Source organism: Pogoniulus pusillus, chromosome 23 (assembly GCF_015220805.1).
Source record: "Pogoniulus pusillus isolate bPogPus1 chromosome 23, bPogPus1.pri, whole genome shotgun sequence".
NCBI classification, from domain to species: domain Eukaryota; kingdom Metazoa; phylum Chordata; class Aves; order Piciformes; family Lybiidae; genus Pogoniulus; species Pogoniulus pusillus.
In genome coordinates this window covers 7,275,616-7,293,383 of record NC_087286.1, presented here as the reverse complement: position 1 = coordinate 7,293,383, position 17,768 = coordinate 7,275,616, and the positions used below count along the sequence as shown (strand labels likewise).

Sequence of the window (17,768 nt, the reverse complement as noted above, 5' to 3'; positions counted from 1 at the left end):
TCCCCTGCTTTGCCTTCACATGGAGCTGTGGATAACATAAGGCCTGGACCCTGCTGCTCAGGGTCTGGCTGCCTGCAAGGGCCACACAGGCACCTTGGGGCTCACTCAACAAGGATCATTTGGGCCCATGAAACTCTGGAGGTTGGGTGAGGCCCACCTGGAGGTACCACCTGAGCTGGGAGGTTGGGGGGGGGGAGAGGGGGGTGGGATGGAGACATGACCTGGAGCTACAGAGAGACTCTCAGGTTATGTTCTGCTGTAGTGGGGTTGAGTGATGCTATAGCAAGATCTGGGCCTCAAGTTGCCCCAGGGAAGGTTTATTTTGCACATTAGAAGATTTAGTTCTCAACCACTGGAACAGGAGGTGGCTGAACACCTCCCTGGAGGTGCTTCAAAGCCACAGAGATGTGGTGCTAAGGGACATGGTTTAGCACAAGTGCTGGCACAGCTTGAGTTCAACCACTCTCTGATCTTATAAATGGTTTTGGTTGGAAAAGATCTTTGAGTCTCTGATTCACTGCTGCCAGAGCATCCCTCAGGAGCTCTCCAGGGCCCAGCTCTGCTCTTGAGACTGACCTCACATCCAAGGGGAGGGAAGGGGACCCACAGCCATCCCCTCACACAGGCTCAAAGTGGTTTCACATGAAAAGAGGCAAAGCAACAGCACAAAACCAGAGACCACCCGAGCAGGGCAGCTGAGGTTTCACCACAGCAAGGTTGGACATGCACCTATGGATGCTTTAATGGCCTGAAGCTGGGAACTGAAGAAACCTCTCCAGTGCCAGGGCTGGAAGAAAGAATGGCAACACCCTGCCAGACTATCCCATTCCTGCCTCTACCCGTGGTGCCTCACCTCCTGCAGCGCCAGTTAAATGCCAGGGGGAGGGTGGGGCGATCCTTCCACCAGCGCCTGGCATACCACACTGGAAAAGGTGAGGCACACCCGGCCCAGAGGCACCCCCTGCCTGTATTTACAAGCTCCAAGGGCCATCCTTGGCGCCTTCACACTCCTCTTCTTGGCCTGGGAACAGAGTGGGAGGACAAAAGGCTGCAGCAAGCCCTGGTCAGGTTAATTCCCTCCTTGGCGTGCAGATCAACATGTGCTTGATCTTCCTCTCATGGACCAGCCTGCTCCTGGAAGGTGCCAGGGAAGCAGCCAGGCTGGCTGGGTGGCACTGCACAGAATCACACAACGGTAGGGGCTGGAAGGGACCCCTGGAGATCATCGAGTTCAATCCCTCTGCCAAGGCAGGGTCACCTGGAGAAAGTCACACAGGAACATGTCCAGGCAGGTTTTGGAAGTGTCCAGAGAGACTCCACCACCTCTGGACAGCCTGCTCCAGGGCTCCATCACCCTTAAATTAAAGAAGTTCCTCCTCGTGTTGAGATGGAACTTCTCATGTCCAAGTTTGGGCCTGTCCCTGGGCACCACTGAACAGAGCCTGGTGCCATGCTCCTGACACCCACCCCTGAAGTATTGGTCAGCATTGACGAGATCCCTCCTCTGGCTGCTTTTCTCCACACTAAGCAGCCCAAACTCTCTCAGCCTTTCCTCATCACAGAGAGGTTCCAGTCCCTTCATCACCTCTGCAGCCCTCACATCCATTCCAGAGGTACCACCAGCCTCACTCCATGACGTCTCACAGCAGATGATAACATCACAGGACCGCAGCTGACAGCCCCGGGGCAAAGAAGGTGACGTTCTTGTCCTGGATCTTATACTGGTAGATCTGGACACAGTCCTGCTCTCCTCTCAGCTCCAAGGACACTCTCTTGATGATTTTAATCTGCAAAGAGAAAAGAGCAGGGCTCTCAAACGCTGACATGGGTTTCCCAGGCAGTGATGGAGTCCCCATCCCTGGACAGGTTTCAGAGCTGCAGTGATGTGGTGCTGGAAGGGCCATGGTTTAGTGGTGACCTGGCAGTGCTGGGTTAACGGTCGGACCTGACTATCTTAGAAGGTCTCTTCCAACCAAAACAATTCCATGACTCACAGCCACAAGAGCCTGGGTGCTCCAGCAGACCCAAGGCTGCTCATTAACCCTCACTGCAAGCCAAGCTGCTCCTGGGCCATCTCCAGCAGAGCAGATAGACCAGGTCTGACCCAGCCATGGGCCTGTGACCTTAAGGTGTGACAGCAACAGGTGCCACTTCTCTGTGTTCTCCCAGCCCTTACCTGCCCGTGAACATCCTTGCAGAAGCCGGTGGCCAGCCCCTCTGCCCACAGGATGAGGTCACTGTGATGACTCAGGGAGTTCCCCACCAGCTTGTTTTCCTCATCTTCAGAATCCTGCTCGCTGTGAACCAGTACCACAATGTTTCCCTGGAACAAGAGCAGCAGAGGCAGACGTGAGCTCCTGGCTGACCCCCAATCAGCTCAGGGGAAGGGAGGGGACAGAATCACAGAGGATTTTTTTAGGTTGAAAAGCCCTCTAAGATCAAGTCCATTCTTCAACTCAACACCACCATGGCCAAAGTGCCATGTTCACATATTTCTTGAACACCTCTGGGGATGGCGACTCTGCCACCTCCCTGGGCAGCCTGTTCCAGTGCCTGACCACTCTTGCAGGAAGGAAATTGTTCCTCATGTCCAACCTAAACCTCCTCAGGCACAATTTCATGTCATTGCCTCTTTTCTATTGCCTGATACTAGAGAGAAGAGACCAACCCTATAGCCTCAACCTGGGACACCAGCTTCACCCTCACTACAATCTCCTTTCAGGGAGTCAGAGAGAGGCAGAAGGTCTCCCCTCAGTCTCCTTTTCTCCAGGCTCAACAACTCCAGTTCCCTCAGCTGCTCCTCATCAGGCCCTTCAAGCAGCTTTGTTGCCCTTCTCTGGCCCTGCTCCAGCCCTTCAATGTCCTTCTTGGAGTGAGTGGTCCTAAACTGAACACACTTAAAAAGGAGCTTGTACAAATGTTAACCTTCTGAGATATCCTTCAGCAGAGAAGCTGGCCCTGAGCTGAAGTCCACTGAGCAGGCCCACAGCAGACATGTTGACAAAAGGCTGGATCAGTGTGTTGTACCTACACACAGTGTAGGTATCTATAGGTAACAGCCTGAAGCACACCAGGCCTTTGTTAGGAGGCAGTTGCCTGGTTAAACCAGTCTGGCAGGCCACCCAACCTGGAATGAATCCAGAACAGCTACCTCAAGATGTGGCCAAAGGGCTGCAGCCGGAGCTGGGATGCTCTGACCTCCACAGCTCCCTCAGGAAGCCAGAAGCTCCCCAACTCAACATCAAACTACATCCCAGATCTACTAAATACTCATTAAGAGGCTCTGCCTCTGCCCCTCCAAGTCACCAAAGACTTAAAATACCAAGAGATTCCCACTTAGCTAAAATGTGGCTCCAAGCTTAGCAGCTTGTTAGGCAGAGCCTTGGCCTCTCACCTCAGAGGACACTGAGCAGACAGAGCAGGTCCAAAGAAGGACAACAAAGCTGGTGAAGGAGCTGGAGAATAGGGCTGGTGAGGAGCAGCTCAAGGACATGAGTTTGTTCAGCCTGGAGAGAAGGTGGCTGAGGAGAGACCTTCTGGCTCTCTCCAACTCCCTCAAAGAAGGTTGGAGCCAGGTGGGGGTTGGTCCCTTCTGCCTAGTACCAGGTGACAGAACAAGAGGAAATGGCCTGAAATTGTGCCAGGGGAGGTAGAGGTTGGACATGAGGAACAATTTCTTTCTCTCAAGAGTGGCCAGGGATTGGAACAGGCTGCCCAGAGAGGTGGTGGAGTCACTGTCCTTGGAGGTGTTCAAGAAACCTGTGGACATGGTTCGATGGCCGTGGTGGGGTTGGGTTGAAGGTCAGATTCAATGACCTTAGTGGTCTCTTCCAGCCAAAACGATTCTATAAGCCAAGAGCTCCCCAGCTCAACACCAAAACACATCCCAGGATCTACTAAATCCTCATCCCAAGAGTCTCTGCCTCTGCCCTTGGAGGTCACCAAGAACTTAACTACCCATGAGATCCCCACTCAATTAACAGGTGGCTTTCAAGCTTTACAGCACCTCAGGCAGCAACAGAAGTGTGACAGCACAGTTCTTCAGCTGGCTTGGAGGGAAATATTCCCAGCCAGCAGAACACCTCCTGTCAGCACTGACAGCACAAGCATCACAGGAGGAGCTGGGGAACAAAACCTCACACCTTTGCCTTCATTTCTCACTCAGGCAGGGAAGTGGCCAGAGCAGGGGACACTGCAGTGAGAAAACCAAAGGCAGGAGGTGACTGCAGCCAGTTTTGGCTGTGATGCTCTCAGAGCTCAGCACACCACCAGGGAGATCTTTGTAGATGTGTTGCATGGTCACACACACACCTAGAAACCACATCCCCTCTGAGTGGACCTTCACCTCTGTCCCCTGTGAGATTATTCAGCCCCTTCCCTTCTTCAGAACCTGCTTTCTTCCCTGCCTCACACACACATGGGGGAAGAGATCTCTGCAGAGCCAGGAGCTCCAGGAAACAGCATTTTATACTTCAGAGCTCTGCTGACATGTCAAGGACAGAGACAGACACTCTTGGCCTAGCTCAGGACCCTACAAAGGCTCTCAAGGGACACAGAAAAAACTCTGAGAGTGGCTCTAGGGCAGCAATTTGAATTTCTTGCATAGTCAAAGACTTCCAAAACCTCATCACAGAATGGTTTGGGTTTGAAGAGACCTTTAAGATCATCAGGTTCAACCATGAACCCAGCACTGCCAGGGCACCACTAAACCATGGCCCTCAGCACCACATCTCCACAGCCTGGACACCCCTCCAGGGATAGAGACTGCACCACCACCCTGGGCAGTCTGGACAGGCCTTGACAAGGCTCAAGGGGAAGAAATTGTTCCTCATGTCCAACCTGAACCTCCCTTGGGGCAACCTGAGGCCATTTCCTTTCATCCTGTCACTTGTTCTTTGAGAGAATAGACCAGCACCACTTGGCTTCAGCCACTTTTCAGGGAGCTGCAGAGAGCCAGAAGGTCTCCCCTCAGCTTCCTTTGCTCCAGGCTCAACAATCCCAACTCCCTCAGCTGCTCTTCACCAGCCCTGTTCAGCAGTCCCTTCACCAGCTCCATTGCCCTTCTCTGCCCCTGCTCCAGCCCCTCAATGTCCTTCTTGGAGTGAGTGGCCCAAAACTGAGTCCTGGATTCAAGGTTTGGCCTCACCAGGGCCCAGTCCAGGTGGCAAAGAGGTGCAGATGGCAAGGGAGAGGGCAGCCAGGCTCTGCTGCAGCGGCTGCTTGGTGCCCGTGGCAGGCTGTGGGAGCAGTACCTTCAGCTGGGAGCACACTGTGACTCTGCAGTAGTGGATGAAGTCCAGCACTGCCACCGGTGTGGCACCCAGGCTGAGCAGGACGCTGAGGTCATCCACCAGCAGCACAGGGCCCTGCCAGGTGTCACTGCCAGCAGGAGTCAGCGATGTCCGCACGAAGTCAAACAAGGCTTTGAGGTCTGAGCTGCTCCCGCTGCAAGAGAAGGAGGAGGTCTCAAGTGCCTCGGCCCACATGCACGTTGTGTACCCCCCTCCTCACCCCCTGACATCAGCCTGCACCCTCCTGCTGCCCCCACTGCTGTGAGACTCACCAAGGGCTGCAGGCACTGCTCCTTTGTGTGCAATGAAACCCCTCCTGCCCTGCTCTGAGGACCATGGAATGTGTTGGGTTGGAAAGGGCTTTTAAAGGTCATTCAGTCCCCACAGCCTGGCCTCACAGCAGCTTCCAGCCCTCCCAGCGTTGCTGTGGCCTCCTCTGGCCCTGCTCCAACAGTTGTCTGTGCTGAGGACTCCACAGCTGGCCCCAGCACTGCAGGTGGAGTCTCAGAGTGGAGCACAGGGTCAGAATCCCCTCCCTGCCTCTGCTGCCAGGATCAGCCCAGCTCTAGTCCTGCTGAGCCCCAACCACTCAAGCTTACCTTAGGAACTGCAAAGGGCTGGGGTCTCCTGACCGCTCCTTCTCCTCTCCAAACCAGAGGTCAAGGCAGGACTTGAGACCTTCCAGGAAGACAAGCTGTCCCTGTTCCTTGGCAGCTGTCAGACTGACTCCCTTGAGAGAGGAAAACATGATGATGAGCAAACAGCTCTGTAGGGCTGGGGCAAACAGAACTGAGCAGGTCAACAGTTGATTTGTATCAGATCTCATTTACATGTGCCAATGAAGTCAATGCTGCAGTGAACTCTCCACAGGGGATCACAGAATGGTTTATGGTTGGAAGAGACCTTTAAGATCCTCAAATCCAACCATGAGCTCAGCACTGCCAGGCCACCACTAAACCACAGCCCTCAAAGCCACAGGGCTTTGAAACCCCTCCAGGGATGGGAACCTCATCCCATCAGCCTCACCCATTGATCCAGCCTGGCCAGATCCCTCTGTAGATCCCTCCCAGCCCTCCAGCAGATCACAGGAAACTGAAACATCCGGGTTGGAAAAGCCCTTCAGGATCACCAAGCCTACTCTACAAGGTTCACCCTGAACCATATCTCCAAACACCACATCCAAATGACTTTACAACACCTCCGGCCACAAGAATCACTGAGGTTGGGAAAGACCTTTAAGATCATTGATTCAAACCATTAACCCAGCACTGTCAAGTCCCACTAAACCATGTCCTAAACCACCCCAGACTTGGTGTCACCTGAAAGAGGTGGTTGAGTTGCACACACTGATGGACACATCCCCACTCCTGCGTTCTGTCAAGTGACCAAAACGCCCCAAGGGCACTGCTCCGGAGGCTCAAACACCCTGGAGATGCTCCTGGGAAGACAGCAGTGATGCTCTGTCGCCTTCTTCTGGACAAGGTCCAGCAACTCAGGAAGGACACTGAGGGGTTGGAGCAAGTCCCCAGAAGGGCAAAGCAGCTGGTTGAAGGGTCTGGAGAAGAGGTCTAGTGAGGAGCAGCTGAGGGACCTGGGATTGTTGAGCCTGGAGCAAAGAAGGCTGAGGGGAGACCTTCTGGCTCTCTGCAGCTCCCTGAAACGTTGAAGCCAGGTGACAGTTGATTTCTTCTCCCTGGTATCAGGTGATAGAATGAGAGGAAATGGACTGAACTTGTGCCAGGGAAGGGTTAGGTTGGACTTAAGGAACAATTTCTTTGCTGCAAGAGTGATCAGGCATTGGAACAGAAGTCACCACTCCTGGAGGTGTCCAACAAACGTGTGGACATGGCACCTTGGGACACAGTTTGATGGCCATGGTGGTGTTGGGTTGATGGTTGAACTTGATGATCTTAGAGAGCTTTTCCCACCAAAATGATTCTGTGATTCTATGCTGCAAACATGCAGCTTCTATGCAACTTCTCCAGAGGCAGGCAGGATGGCTACAGGGAGAACCAACCTCAAGTTCTCATTTGGATCTTGACTCAAAATTCCCTTTTCCCTTCCCCCTCCCCCCTCCTTTTTCGTTTTTCCTCTCCAGGCTGCCCCAAGAACCCTGCTGTGAGCAATTTCTTCACCCTCCCTTCCTGGGTGGCAAACTCCTTTTGTTTTCCTTATCTCCACATCATCTATCATCTCTGTGGCAATGACTCTCCAGCACAACCCACGCACCTGAGCCAGGCACGACGTGGGCTGGGCAATCCCGAGCTTGTGCAACGACCGGGAGAGAGTATGGGAAGGAGGCTCAGCCCTGGCTCCCTTTCGAAGGAGGAAGGGCCATGACAAGCTGCCTGAGGCTGCAACTCAAACTGCAGTTGAGATGTACAGCTCTCAGCTCCACTTTGTGACTAGGCCAACCACAAGAGCCATGCCAGGCACGGCTTGGGCAGAGGCTGACCTCCAGAGCCACTGGACAGGCACATGCAGCCCCAACAGAGAGCATCCTGACAGAGCTGCAAACCTGCAGTGGACCCCGACTGCTGATGAAGCTCATTAACTCTTTCCTCACCCTCCTCTTTTCCAAGCAGCAAGAGCTATTTTTGCCAACCATTCTACAGCTCCTCACCTTTCTGCTAACCCCATCAAGCCACCCTCCAGGAGAGAATTTAGTAGCTCTTGCTGCCAAGACGATCCAAAGCTCTCTCTGATGCCTTCCAGCCTGTGCCAGACTGTGCATTTCCCAGCGGGCAAGTGTGAATCTGCTCAGCTCTGCAGCGTGGGTGGCTGCCCACACTTCACAAGGGCCCTCAGCCACCTCAGAAGGGAACCCAGGAGCACCGACGCCAAGGCTGGCGGCACCTCGGCAGCCTGGAAACAGAGCTGATGGAGCGAGGCAGCAGGGAAGAGGCCAAGATGGTGAGAGAAGATGGCTTAGAGTTTGGGAGGAGGTAGCTGGATGCAGCATTCCCTGACTGGCAGAACTCGGTGAGCCAGGGGCAGGGAATCAGAAACAAGCATCCTGAGAAAGCAGAATCACAGAAACATTCAGGCTGGAAAAGCTCCTCAGGATCACCAAGTCCAAGCCATATCCCTGCTCTGCAAGGTGCACCCTAAGCCAGAGCCCCAAGCACTGCATCCAAACAACCTTCAAACACACCCAGGGTTGGTGACTCCACCACCTCCCTGGGCAGCACATTCCAATGCCTGACCACTCTACCTGTGAAAAAAATCAAACACTTCCTCCTTGCCAGGAGGCTGGAGCCAGCCTCTTGTCAGTGATGCCCAGCGCCAGGGCAAGGGGCAGTGGGTGGAAGCTGAGGCACAGGAGGTTCCATGTGAACCTGAGGAAGACTTTTTTCACTGTGAGGGTGACAAAGCACTGGAACAGGCTGCCCAGGGAGGTCATGGAGTCTCCCTCTCTGGAGATACTCAAGAACTATCTGGATGCCATCCTGTGTGACCTGCTCTAAGGGATCCTGCTTTGGCAGGGGGACTGGACCTGATGAGCTTTCGAATTCCCTTCCAGCCCCTGACATTCTGTGACTCTAATGTCCAGCCTAACCCTACCCAGTCACAGCTTGAGGCCATTCTCCTTTGTTCTATCACTAATTACTGTGAAAAGAGACCAGCACCAACTTCTCCACAACATCCTTGCAGGGAGTTGTAGAGAGCAGCTCCCATGTTGCCTGAGAAAAGACATCCCCCTTTGAGGTTTTGAGCCCTTTGAAGAGGGTTCCATTTAATGTCTTTCCCAATGATCTGGACAAGCCCTTGTCAGACCCTTTGAGGCACCCTCAGACAGTTTGCAGATGACACCAGGATGATCTAAAAACTTGATCTGAGGAGCATAAGCCAGCATCAAGCCCTCCTGACCATGAAGAACAATGATCTCCTGGAGTACATGAAGCAGGTCAAGGGAATGTGAATCTGCTGGAGGGTCAGGAGGCTCTAGAGGGACCTGGCCAGGCTGGATCAATGGGTGAGGCCAAGAAGTTTGCCCCATGGGTAAGGCAGAACTTTGCTGTGGCAGGTGGAGGTCTCTAAGACTCCTCTTCATCTGCTGTTGACTAACCTCCCCCACCCCAGGTCCTTTTCCACCAGGCAGTTTTCATCCACTCTGCCCCTAGCTTGGAATGTTCATGGGGTTGGTGTGACCCAAGGGCAGGGTCCAGCCTTGCAACTAGAACCAGTGCTTGCTGATAGCCATTCCTCAGGGAAGGCAAAAATCTTTCCACAGGGAGGTGAAGCTGAGCTCAAACATCAGACAAAGACACAGGATGAGATGCAGTGAGCTGTGGCCAGGCAACTGGCCAAGGTCTGTCCTCTAGCACAGCTGCCTGCAGGGGAAGGCAGAAGTGACCAGGTGATGTTCTCTGGTCAGTGACCTTAGCACTGTGGCAGGGAAGAGAGGAGCAAGCAAGAGAGAGGCCAAATGGGGATAAAGATGTTGGACTGGATGACCTCCAGAGGTCCCTTCCAACCCTCATGCTGGGATTCTGTGGTGACACAGCTCAGGGTACTGCCTGCAGCCAGGAATCTGCTGCAGCTGTGGATCTGACATCTCAGTTGGTTTCCAGTAGAGATCTCCAGCAGCAAATTATTAGGCAAGTCCAAGAGGGAAACTACGCTGCCAGACCCTCCCCCCTTTCTCTGAGCTCCATTTAGGCCAAGAAGGGTTAAAGCAAAGACAAGATCTTAGAGAAGCAGATATAAATAACTGGTGTGAGGACCTCCAGCTCCTCAGAGCTTAGGCAGAATTCACAACCAGGCACATGGGCACCTGTGAAGTTAGAATCCAAAGCTGACTCACGGGGACAAGAAGAGCTCACGGCTGCTGGCACATGTCACCGCTTCCCTGAACTCCCCTGGGCAAACCACACTGTTCTCATCACCTCCCCGCAGCTCAGGCACCTCTTTGATGAAGCAGCAGACAGAAAATCACTTCCATTTGCAAGGCACGTGTGCTCCAGCTAATCACCACAGCCTCTCCCCTTCTCAGGCTGTCCCACGGGGGAGATGCCAGCAGCACCTATTCAAAGCAGGAGCTGCCTGCTGGGGAATTTCACCACCTGGAGAAATGTGCCAACAGACACAGCTCTGCTCTTAGTGCAGGCAAGGGTCCTGTATTTGATCTTTCCCCACTGGATTTTCTCCTCTCTGCCACACACAGACCAGGTCTGTTTGGTGCTGCACAGCCTGGCGTGCTCAGCAGGGCACAATCAAATCTGTAGGGGAATCGCCCAGTGAGGACTTGCTTGGGAGGTGAATGCTTCCATCTGTTCAGTCACAGAATCCCCAAAACCCAGTATGGGAGCACTGGAAAGGACTTCTGGTGATCAGCCCCCCTGCTAAAGCAGGGCACCAACAACAGCTTGCCCAGCATCACAATGCCCAGGGCAAGTTTGGAATCTCTCCACACAAGGAGACTCCACAACCTCTCTGGGCAGCCTGGGACAGGGCTCCAGCAGCCTTGAAAAGAAGTTTCTCCTCCTCTTCAAGTGAAACCTCCCAGGTTCCACTTTGTGCCCACTGCCCCTTGTCCTGTCCCTGGGCTCCACTGACAAGTCTGGCCCCAGCGTTTTGCTCCCCATGGTCCCCTTAGCTCTTGCTGAGCACTGAGAAGATCCTCTCTGGGGCTGCTCTTCTCCAGGCTCAACAGTCTCAGGTCTCTCAACCTTTCCTTCTCACAGTGATGATGCTCCAGGCCCCTCAGCACTTTCAGTCTCTGCTGGAGGCTCTCCAGTAGTTCCTTGTCTCTTGAACTGGGGAGCCCAGAACTGGACCCAGTCCTCCAGATGTGGCCTCAGTAGAGTAGAGAGGGAGAAGAATCTCCCTTGATCTGCTACCCATACTCTTCTTCATGCCAGGCCACTTTAACCAAGGTCTGAGCTCTCAGACTATTGGTCTCCTTCTAAAAGGAGGAAACTGAGCAGTAAAATAAAACTCTTCAGGAAGCACCAAAACTCAGCCCAGATTTACAGTGGAGAAAACACCACTAATGCACCCAGCCTCCCTGGAGGTGTTCAAGGCCAGGCTGGATGAGGCCTTGAGCAGCCTGGGCTAGTGGAAGGTGTCCCTGCCCATGGCAAAGGGTTGGAACTGGATGATCTTTAAGGCCCTTTTTAACCCAAACTATTTGGTGATTCTGTGAAGCCTCTGTCAGCAGCAGTGTGAGGACTTCCAGTGAAGTCAGGAGGGAGGACACGTTCCTGTTCCCTGTCCTCATTTCCTTTCCACCCAACACACACCACTCAGAGCTGTAATGATTAACATATGCCAAGAGACTTACCAGCTTCTGGGCCACAATGCTGTAGTGACTGAAGGACTGGAGCAGGGCCACAAAGCAAACCTTACAGCCAGCTGGGCAAGGAGACAAAAAAAATCAGGTTAGCCTTGCCATGCTGCAAGCTGCCACTGGCAAAGCACAGAAATCACAGCAGCCAGGCCTCCAGGTCTGGTTGGAAAGGCCTTCAAGTGGACAGGTTGTGGTAGCCTCCTGTTTCTTCACGACTGAGCTTTCAGTTTTCACCTTCCTATGGGAATTCCACCAGGGGAAATGGGAGTGTGTTTAAAATGACAGGACAGCAGGAAAAAGATGGCAGAAAAAAAACCCCAGGAAGACTTTTCTGTCTTATGCCAACCTGCCCTGGGATCTCCTGGCACTGTTTGCTGGTGTTACTGCAAGAAGGCCAACAGCCAACCATGATATGAACTACCAAAGCCACCAGAGTGCCAGAAGTTCCCTTTTTGGCAGTCACAGAGCAAGTGAACAACAAAGGGAATGAGAATTCTGACCAAGTGCCTCAGTAAGATGGGATTTGGGACATCTGGCATGTGACAGCCTGGTATGATGGGTAGGGTATGAACATCACTGTCCAGTCCAGGGACTGGTTCCCTGGACTGGACAGTGATGAGGCAACACCTTGAATCCTGGGGTCAGTTTTGAGTTGCTCATTCCAGGAAGGACATTGAGGACCTGGAGTGGGTCTAGAGAAGGGCAACAAAACTGACTGGAGAAAGGTCTGGAAAACAGGGCTGGTGAGGAGCAGCTGAGGGAGTTGGGATTGTTGAGCCTGGAGCAAAGGAGGCTGAGGGGAGACCTTCTGGCTCTCTGCAGCTCCCTGAAAAGTGGCTGAAGCCAAGTGGTGCTGGTCTATTCTCTCAAAGAACAAGTGACAGGATGAAAGGAAATGGCCTCAGGTTGCCCCAGGGGAGGTTCAGGTTGGACATGAGGAACAATTTCTCTCCCTTGAGCCTTGTCAGGGCCTGTCCCAGGCTGCCCAGGGCAGTGGTGCAGTCTCCATCCCTGGAGGGGTGTCCAGGCTGTGGAGATGCGGTGCTGAGGGCCATGGTTTAGTGGTGCCCTGGCAGTGCTGGGTTCATAGTTGAACCTGATGATCTTAAAGGTCTCTTCAAACCCAAACCATTCTGTGATTCCCTCCTATAACAGTGTTCACCTCTTCTGCCAAAGAACAGGACAGAGTTTTCCAGTGGAACCAGACAGTGGCTCCAGTTGAGCCTTCTCTGACTCTTCAGGAAGGGCCAAAGGCTTTGAGCACCAAGCAGGTACCTGGACAACAGCTACAGAGATCCGCTCGCACTGCTAATAACCTGTTCTGCAACTGCTCAGAGGTTACTCACAGGTTAAACTGTTAGCAGAACAGCAAGCAGGCAACTTGCCAGGCTTTAGCTCTTTACTCACTACTCAGTTGTGCCTTCACTGACATAACAAACACCAAGCTGGTGGTGGAAGTGCAGGTCCACACCTTGCTGTCAGACACCCAAGTGATTTACAGCGTTTCTGACAAAAGGTGCACAGACTCTGCAGGGTGTAGCCAGAGAGACAGCAGGTCCCAGGAACAAGTCAGGACTGGGATCCATAAGTCATAGAAGCACAGAATGGTTTGGGCTGGAAGATCATCCAGTTCCAACCCCCCTGCCAAGGGCAAGGACACCTCACTAGAACCAGGTTGCTCAAGGCCTCATCCACCCTAGCCTTGAACATCACCAGGGATGGGGCATCTATGACATTTTTGGGGCAACCTGTTCCAGTGTCTCACCACCCTCAGGGATAAATCCTGATCCCAAAGCTTTGTGCTAATCCACGGGTGCCTCCTCATGCTTTGCAAAAGCAACCTCTGCTCACACAGAAACACTCTGACCCTTCACACACAAACCCTTCACGCTGAAGGAACCTCCAAGGAGCAAAGCTTTGCCTTGGAGGGTCCTGCTGCTGCCTTACCTCTGAGGTAAAAAGAGAGGAAATGGTGCACCAGGAAGCTGCCATCTGTTCTGGTGTCTCGCAGCAGTATAAATTTCCCCTGCAAAGATACAGAAAAATAAGTGACCAGAGGAAAATGAGGGCACAAAATGCTCCCAGATCTATCTTGGTAGGCAAGATGTCTGCTCAGGCTGGGGGAAATGCTGCAGGAATTAGAGAAGGGGACAAGCAGTGCTCCAGTCACACATCTGATCACTACCTGCTTCCTGCAGACACAGCCCATGGGAAACCATCAGATGTCCAGTTGACTGCTTTTGGAGAAATGTGCCCACCAGCCTGAGACTCCCTGACCCTGTGCCCACCAACAGCCACCTCCTTCCAGAGGTCATCCAGTCCAATCCTCCTGCTACAGCTGGGGCACCCACAGCAGCTCGTCCAGATGGCTTTGGAATCCCTCCAGAGGAGACTCCACAAGCTCTCTGGGCAGCCTGGGACAGGGCTCCAACATCCTCACACCACTAGAGTTGCTCCTCATTTCCAATCTAAACCTATCCTGGGGCAACCTGAAGCAATTTCCTCTTGTCCTGTCAATTTGTTCCTTGAGAGAAGAGACCAATCCCCACCTGGCTCCAACCTCCTTTCAGGAAGTCGCAGAGTGCCAGAAGGTCTCCCCTCAGCCTCCTTTGCTCCAGGCTCAGCAGCCCCAGCTGCTTCTCACGAGCCCTGCTCTCCAGACCTTTCACCAGCTTTGTTGCCCTTCTCTGGATCTCTTCCAGCCCCTCAATAATAGGGAAAAAACTCACACTTAAGATAATATATCATCATAGAATCAACCAGGTTGGAAGAGACCTCCAAGCTCATCCAGTCCAACCTAGCATCCAGCCCTATCCAGTCAACCAGACCATGGCACTAAGTGCCTCAGCCAGGCTTTGCTTGAACACCTTTAGGGATGGTGACTCCACCACCTCCCTGGGCAGCCCATTCCAATGCCAATCACTCTCTCTCTGAAGAACTTCCTCCTAACATCCAGCCTATACTTTCCCCAGCACAACTTGAGACTGTGTCCCTAAGCCTGCTTTTATTCTCAAGCTCACAGCCAGCAGGACAGCCAGGAAGCACCGTGCAACACACACACATCTGTCCTTAACTTCTCTGAAGTGGGTGTCAGCTGCAGCACAGGAGGCTCCAGCTCCACACAAGGAGGAATTTCTTGGCTGGAAGGGTCGCAGAGCCCTGGCACAGGCTGCCCAGAGAGGCTGTGGCGTCTCCGTCTCTGGAGCCTTTCAAGGCCTGTGTGGATGTGTTCCTGTGTGAGCTGAGCTGGACTCTGGCAGGGGGTAGGCCTGGATGACCTCCCCGGGTCCCTGCCCACCCCTGACCTCCTGTGTGCCACCCTGTGACCCCCTTACGCGGGGCGAGGGTGTTCAGCGAGAGCGGCTCCGTTAGCACACAACCCGCGGGGATGCACTGAATGAATTCAGCGGCCCTAAGAAACTTCCAGAAGGCACGGCAGGAGCGCTGGGTACGGAGCTCTGCTCCCGGCCGCGCCGTTATTCACCACACTGCAGCAACCACGCCCAGACACGCCAGGGGATGAGGGCTGCGAGCACCACCCCAGCCCCTCCACAGGAACAGGCACCGGAGCCAGGGGCCGGGCAGAAGCCCTGGGTCACACCGGCGGGGCCGGCGGGGCGCTGGGTAAGGGAGCACCGACTGCCACTCCCGACTCTGCCCTTATTCACGGCACCGCAGCAACCACGCCCAGACACACCGGGGGCCGAGGACCGCGGGGACACCCGCGCCAGTCGGCAGCAGCGGATAAAGAAGCCGCGGGGCGGGCAGGACGGCGGGGAGCCAGGCCCCGGCGCCGGGCAGCGATGCGGAGGCCGCCGCCATGCCCCCTCCCGCCGCCGCCGCCGCCGCCGCCCGCCCGGGCCGCGCCCCGCCCGGCGTGCACCGCGCAGCTCCCGGCGCCCAGCGCAGCGCGGCCTCGCCTACCGGCGGGCCCTGCCCGGCCTCCCGCCGCCCCGGCCCCGCTCCCTCCGCCCCCTCCTCTCACCGCCTCTGGTCGCTGCGGGGAAGCGTCCAGTAACTGGTTCAGCTCGGCGAACATGGCGGGGGGAGGGCGCCCCACGGCTCCGGGCTGCCGGGGGCAATATGGCGGCGGCGCGGCCCCGCCCCTCCCGTGCGCTCAGCGGAGCGGCAGGGCGCCGCCTGCTGGAGGGGCGCGGAGCTGCGGGGCTGGCGCGGCGCGGAAGAGACCTTCCGAACCATCGAGCCCCGCACTGCCGAGTCACCGCTAACCTATGGCCCTCAGCGCCACGGCGCCGCGGCTCTGCAGTCCCTCCAGGCATGGTGACCCCGCCGCTGCCCTGGGTGACCGCACTGCTGCCCTGGGTGACCGCACCGCTGCCCTGGGTGACCCCCGCCGCTGCCCTGGGTGACCGCACCGCTGCCCTGGGTGACCGCACCGCTGCCCTGGGTGACCCCCGCCGCTGCCCTGGGTGACCGCACCGCTGCCATGGGTGACACCCGCCGCTGCCCTGGGTGACCGCACCGCTGCCCTGGGTGACACCCGCCGCTGCCCTGGGTGACCGCACCGCTGCCATGGGTGACCCCCGCCACTGCCCTGGGTGACCGCACCGCTGCCCTGGGTGACCGCACCGCTGCCATGGGTGACACCCGCCGCTGCCCTGGGTGACCGCACCGCTGCCCTGGGTGACCGCACCGCTGCCCTGGGTGACCGCACTGCTGCCATGGGTGACACCCGCCGCTGCCCTGGGTGACCGCACCGCTGCCCTGGGTGACCGCACTGCTGCCATGGGTGACACCCGCCGCTGCCCTGGGTGACCGCACCGCTGCCCTGCGCAGCCTGTTCCAGTGGTTGAGAGCACTGTCAGTGAAGAAGTTTGTTTGCGATGTCCAACGTGCACCCCCCCTGGGGACACCTGAGGACCTGTTCTCTTGTCCTGTCAGTTGTTCCTTGGGAGAAGAGGCGAGTTTGGCTTCAACCTCCTCTCAGGGAGCTGCAGAGAGCCACAAGGTCTCCCTGCCCCTCCTCTTCTTCAGGCTCAAGAGCCCCAGGTCCCTCAGCTGCGCCTCACCAGCAGTTCTCCAGCCCCTTCACCAGCTGTGTTGCCCTTCTCTGGACGCGATGGCATTCAAGATGATCTGTTCCATAACCACCTGCAGACTGAGGTCACCTAAACCTGTCCTTTCCTGCACCCCTCAAGGGTGTGCCTGAGCCTTGAGGGCTGCCTGGGTCTATCACGCCCCAGCCAGTGCCCTGAGACAGGTTCTGGACCTCTCTGGGGACATTTCTTCCATCCTCTAGGGCAACCTGTGGTGCTGTTACTTAGCCCAGCTAGCCACACTTCCCCTCAGACATCCCAGTGTGTGATCAGCGCGGGTGGTCACCCTCACCCCAGGTTCCAGCCAGCTTCATCTGGACAGCCTCCATGCCCTGCTGGTGCTTTGAGTTCATCCTGTTGCAGGGTTTAGCCTTTTCTTGTGGCTCAGCTCCATGAGGATCCTGCAAGTCAATTTCTCCAGCCGGGGTCCTCCTCTCCAGATCATTAATGAAGGTGCTGACTGGGACTGGATCCCAGTACCAGCCACCAGCTGGACCTGGCCACCATCCTGATCTGTGTTCTAGAGGTGCCTCTCTATACCATGGGTTTGTAGGGCAGATAGAACATGGCTTGAGACAGTAGGGTACCTGAGAGGGGTCTGTTGGTCTGTTAATATCTCCTCTCCTGCCACTAGCACACTTGGGTGCTGCTGAGCATTAATTTGGCAGCAGCAGCCGAGTAGGAACAGCAAATTTCCAGCCTGCATCTGCAAAAATCCCCCTTAATCAGTGTGAGCTTTGCCCTTGTGCCTAAATTTACATTTTGGGGAATTCACCTCTTGCTGCCCTAGCTAGGCTTTTCTAACCTTTGGCTTTCCTCAGGTAGACAGGAATTGCCCAGCTGAGGGCAGGTGTGCTGGTGCCCTGCGTGCACCAAGGGACCTGGAGAGAAGATGCACCAACCTCGTACTGCCTCGTCTGCTGTGAGCGTTAGGGGGCATCAAACGATGCTAATAAATGGCAAGCACCAAGCAGGAGAGAGGCGGCGTCCCCGTGGCTTAGCTCTTCAGGACCGCAGATTATCACTATTCAAGGTTCAAGAGGGTGAATCGATGGCAGAACAGGACAAGTCCGTGGAAGAGAAATGTCCCCAGGGCCACCGCTGGCTCGAAAAGTCCCTGAGCTGCAG

The 17,768-nt window shown here is 55.3% G+C and overlaps 1 protein-coding gene across 5 annotated transcripts; it reads right to left on the bottom strand.

Annotated features, from left to right (window-relative positions):
* Positions 1-717: 717 nt before the first annotated feature.
* ELP6 (elongator acetyltransferase complex subunit 6) lies at positions 718-15,689 on the bottom strand. 5 transcript variants are annotated; one of them, XM_064162444.1, is made up of 8 exons: positions 15,569-15,689; positions 13,531-13,609; positions 11,578-11,648; positions 6,883-6,984; positions 5,891-6,021; positions 5,253-5,445; positions 2,177-2,323; positions 718-1,787 (listed from the first exon to the last, which is right to left on the bottom strand). In XM_064162444.1, exons 1-8 carry the CDS (start codon positions 15,620-15,622, stop codon positions 1,659-1,661), a joined length of 906 nt encoding a protein of 301 aa, XP_064018514.1. In that variant the 5' UTR covers positions 15,623-15,689; the 3' UTR covers positions 718-1,658. The 5 variants fall into 5 exon arrangements, with proteins under 5 accessions (XP_064018514.1, XP_064018516.1, XP_064018517.1 ...); XM_064162446.1 differs by lacking the exon at positions 15,569-15,689 and adding an exon at positions 13,769-13,989; XM_064162447.1 differs by lacking the exon at positions 6,883-6,984.
* Between the last annotated feature and the right edge of the window lie 2,079 nt (positions 15,690-17,768).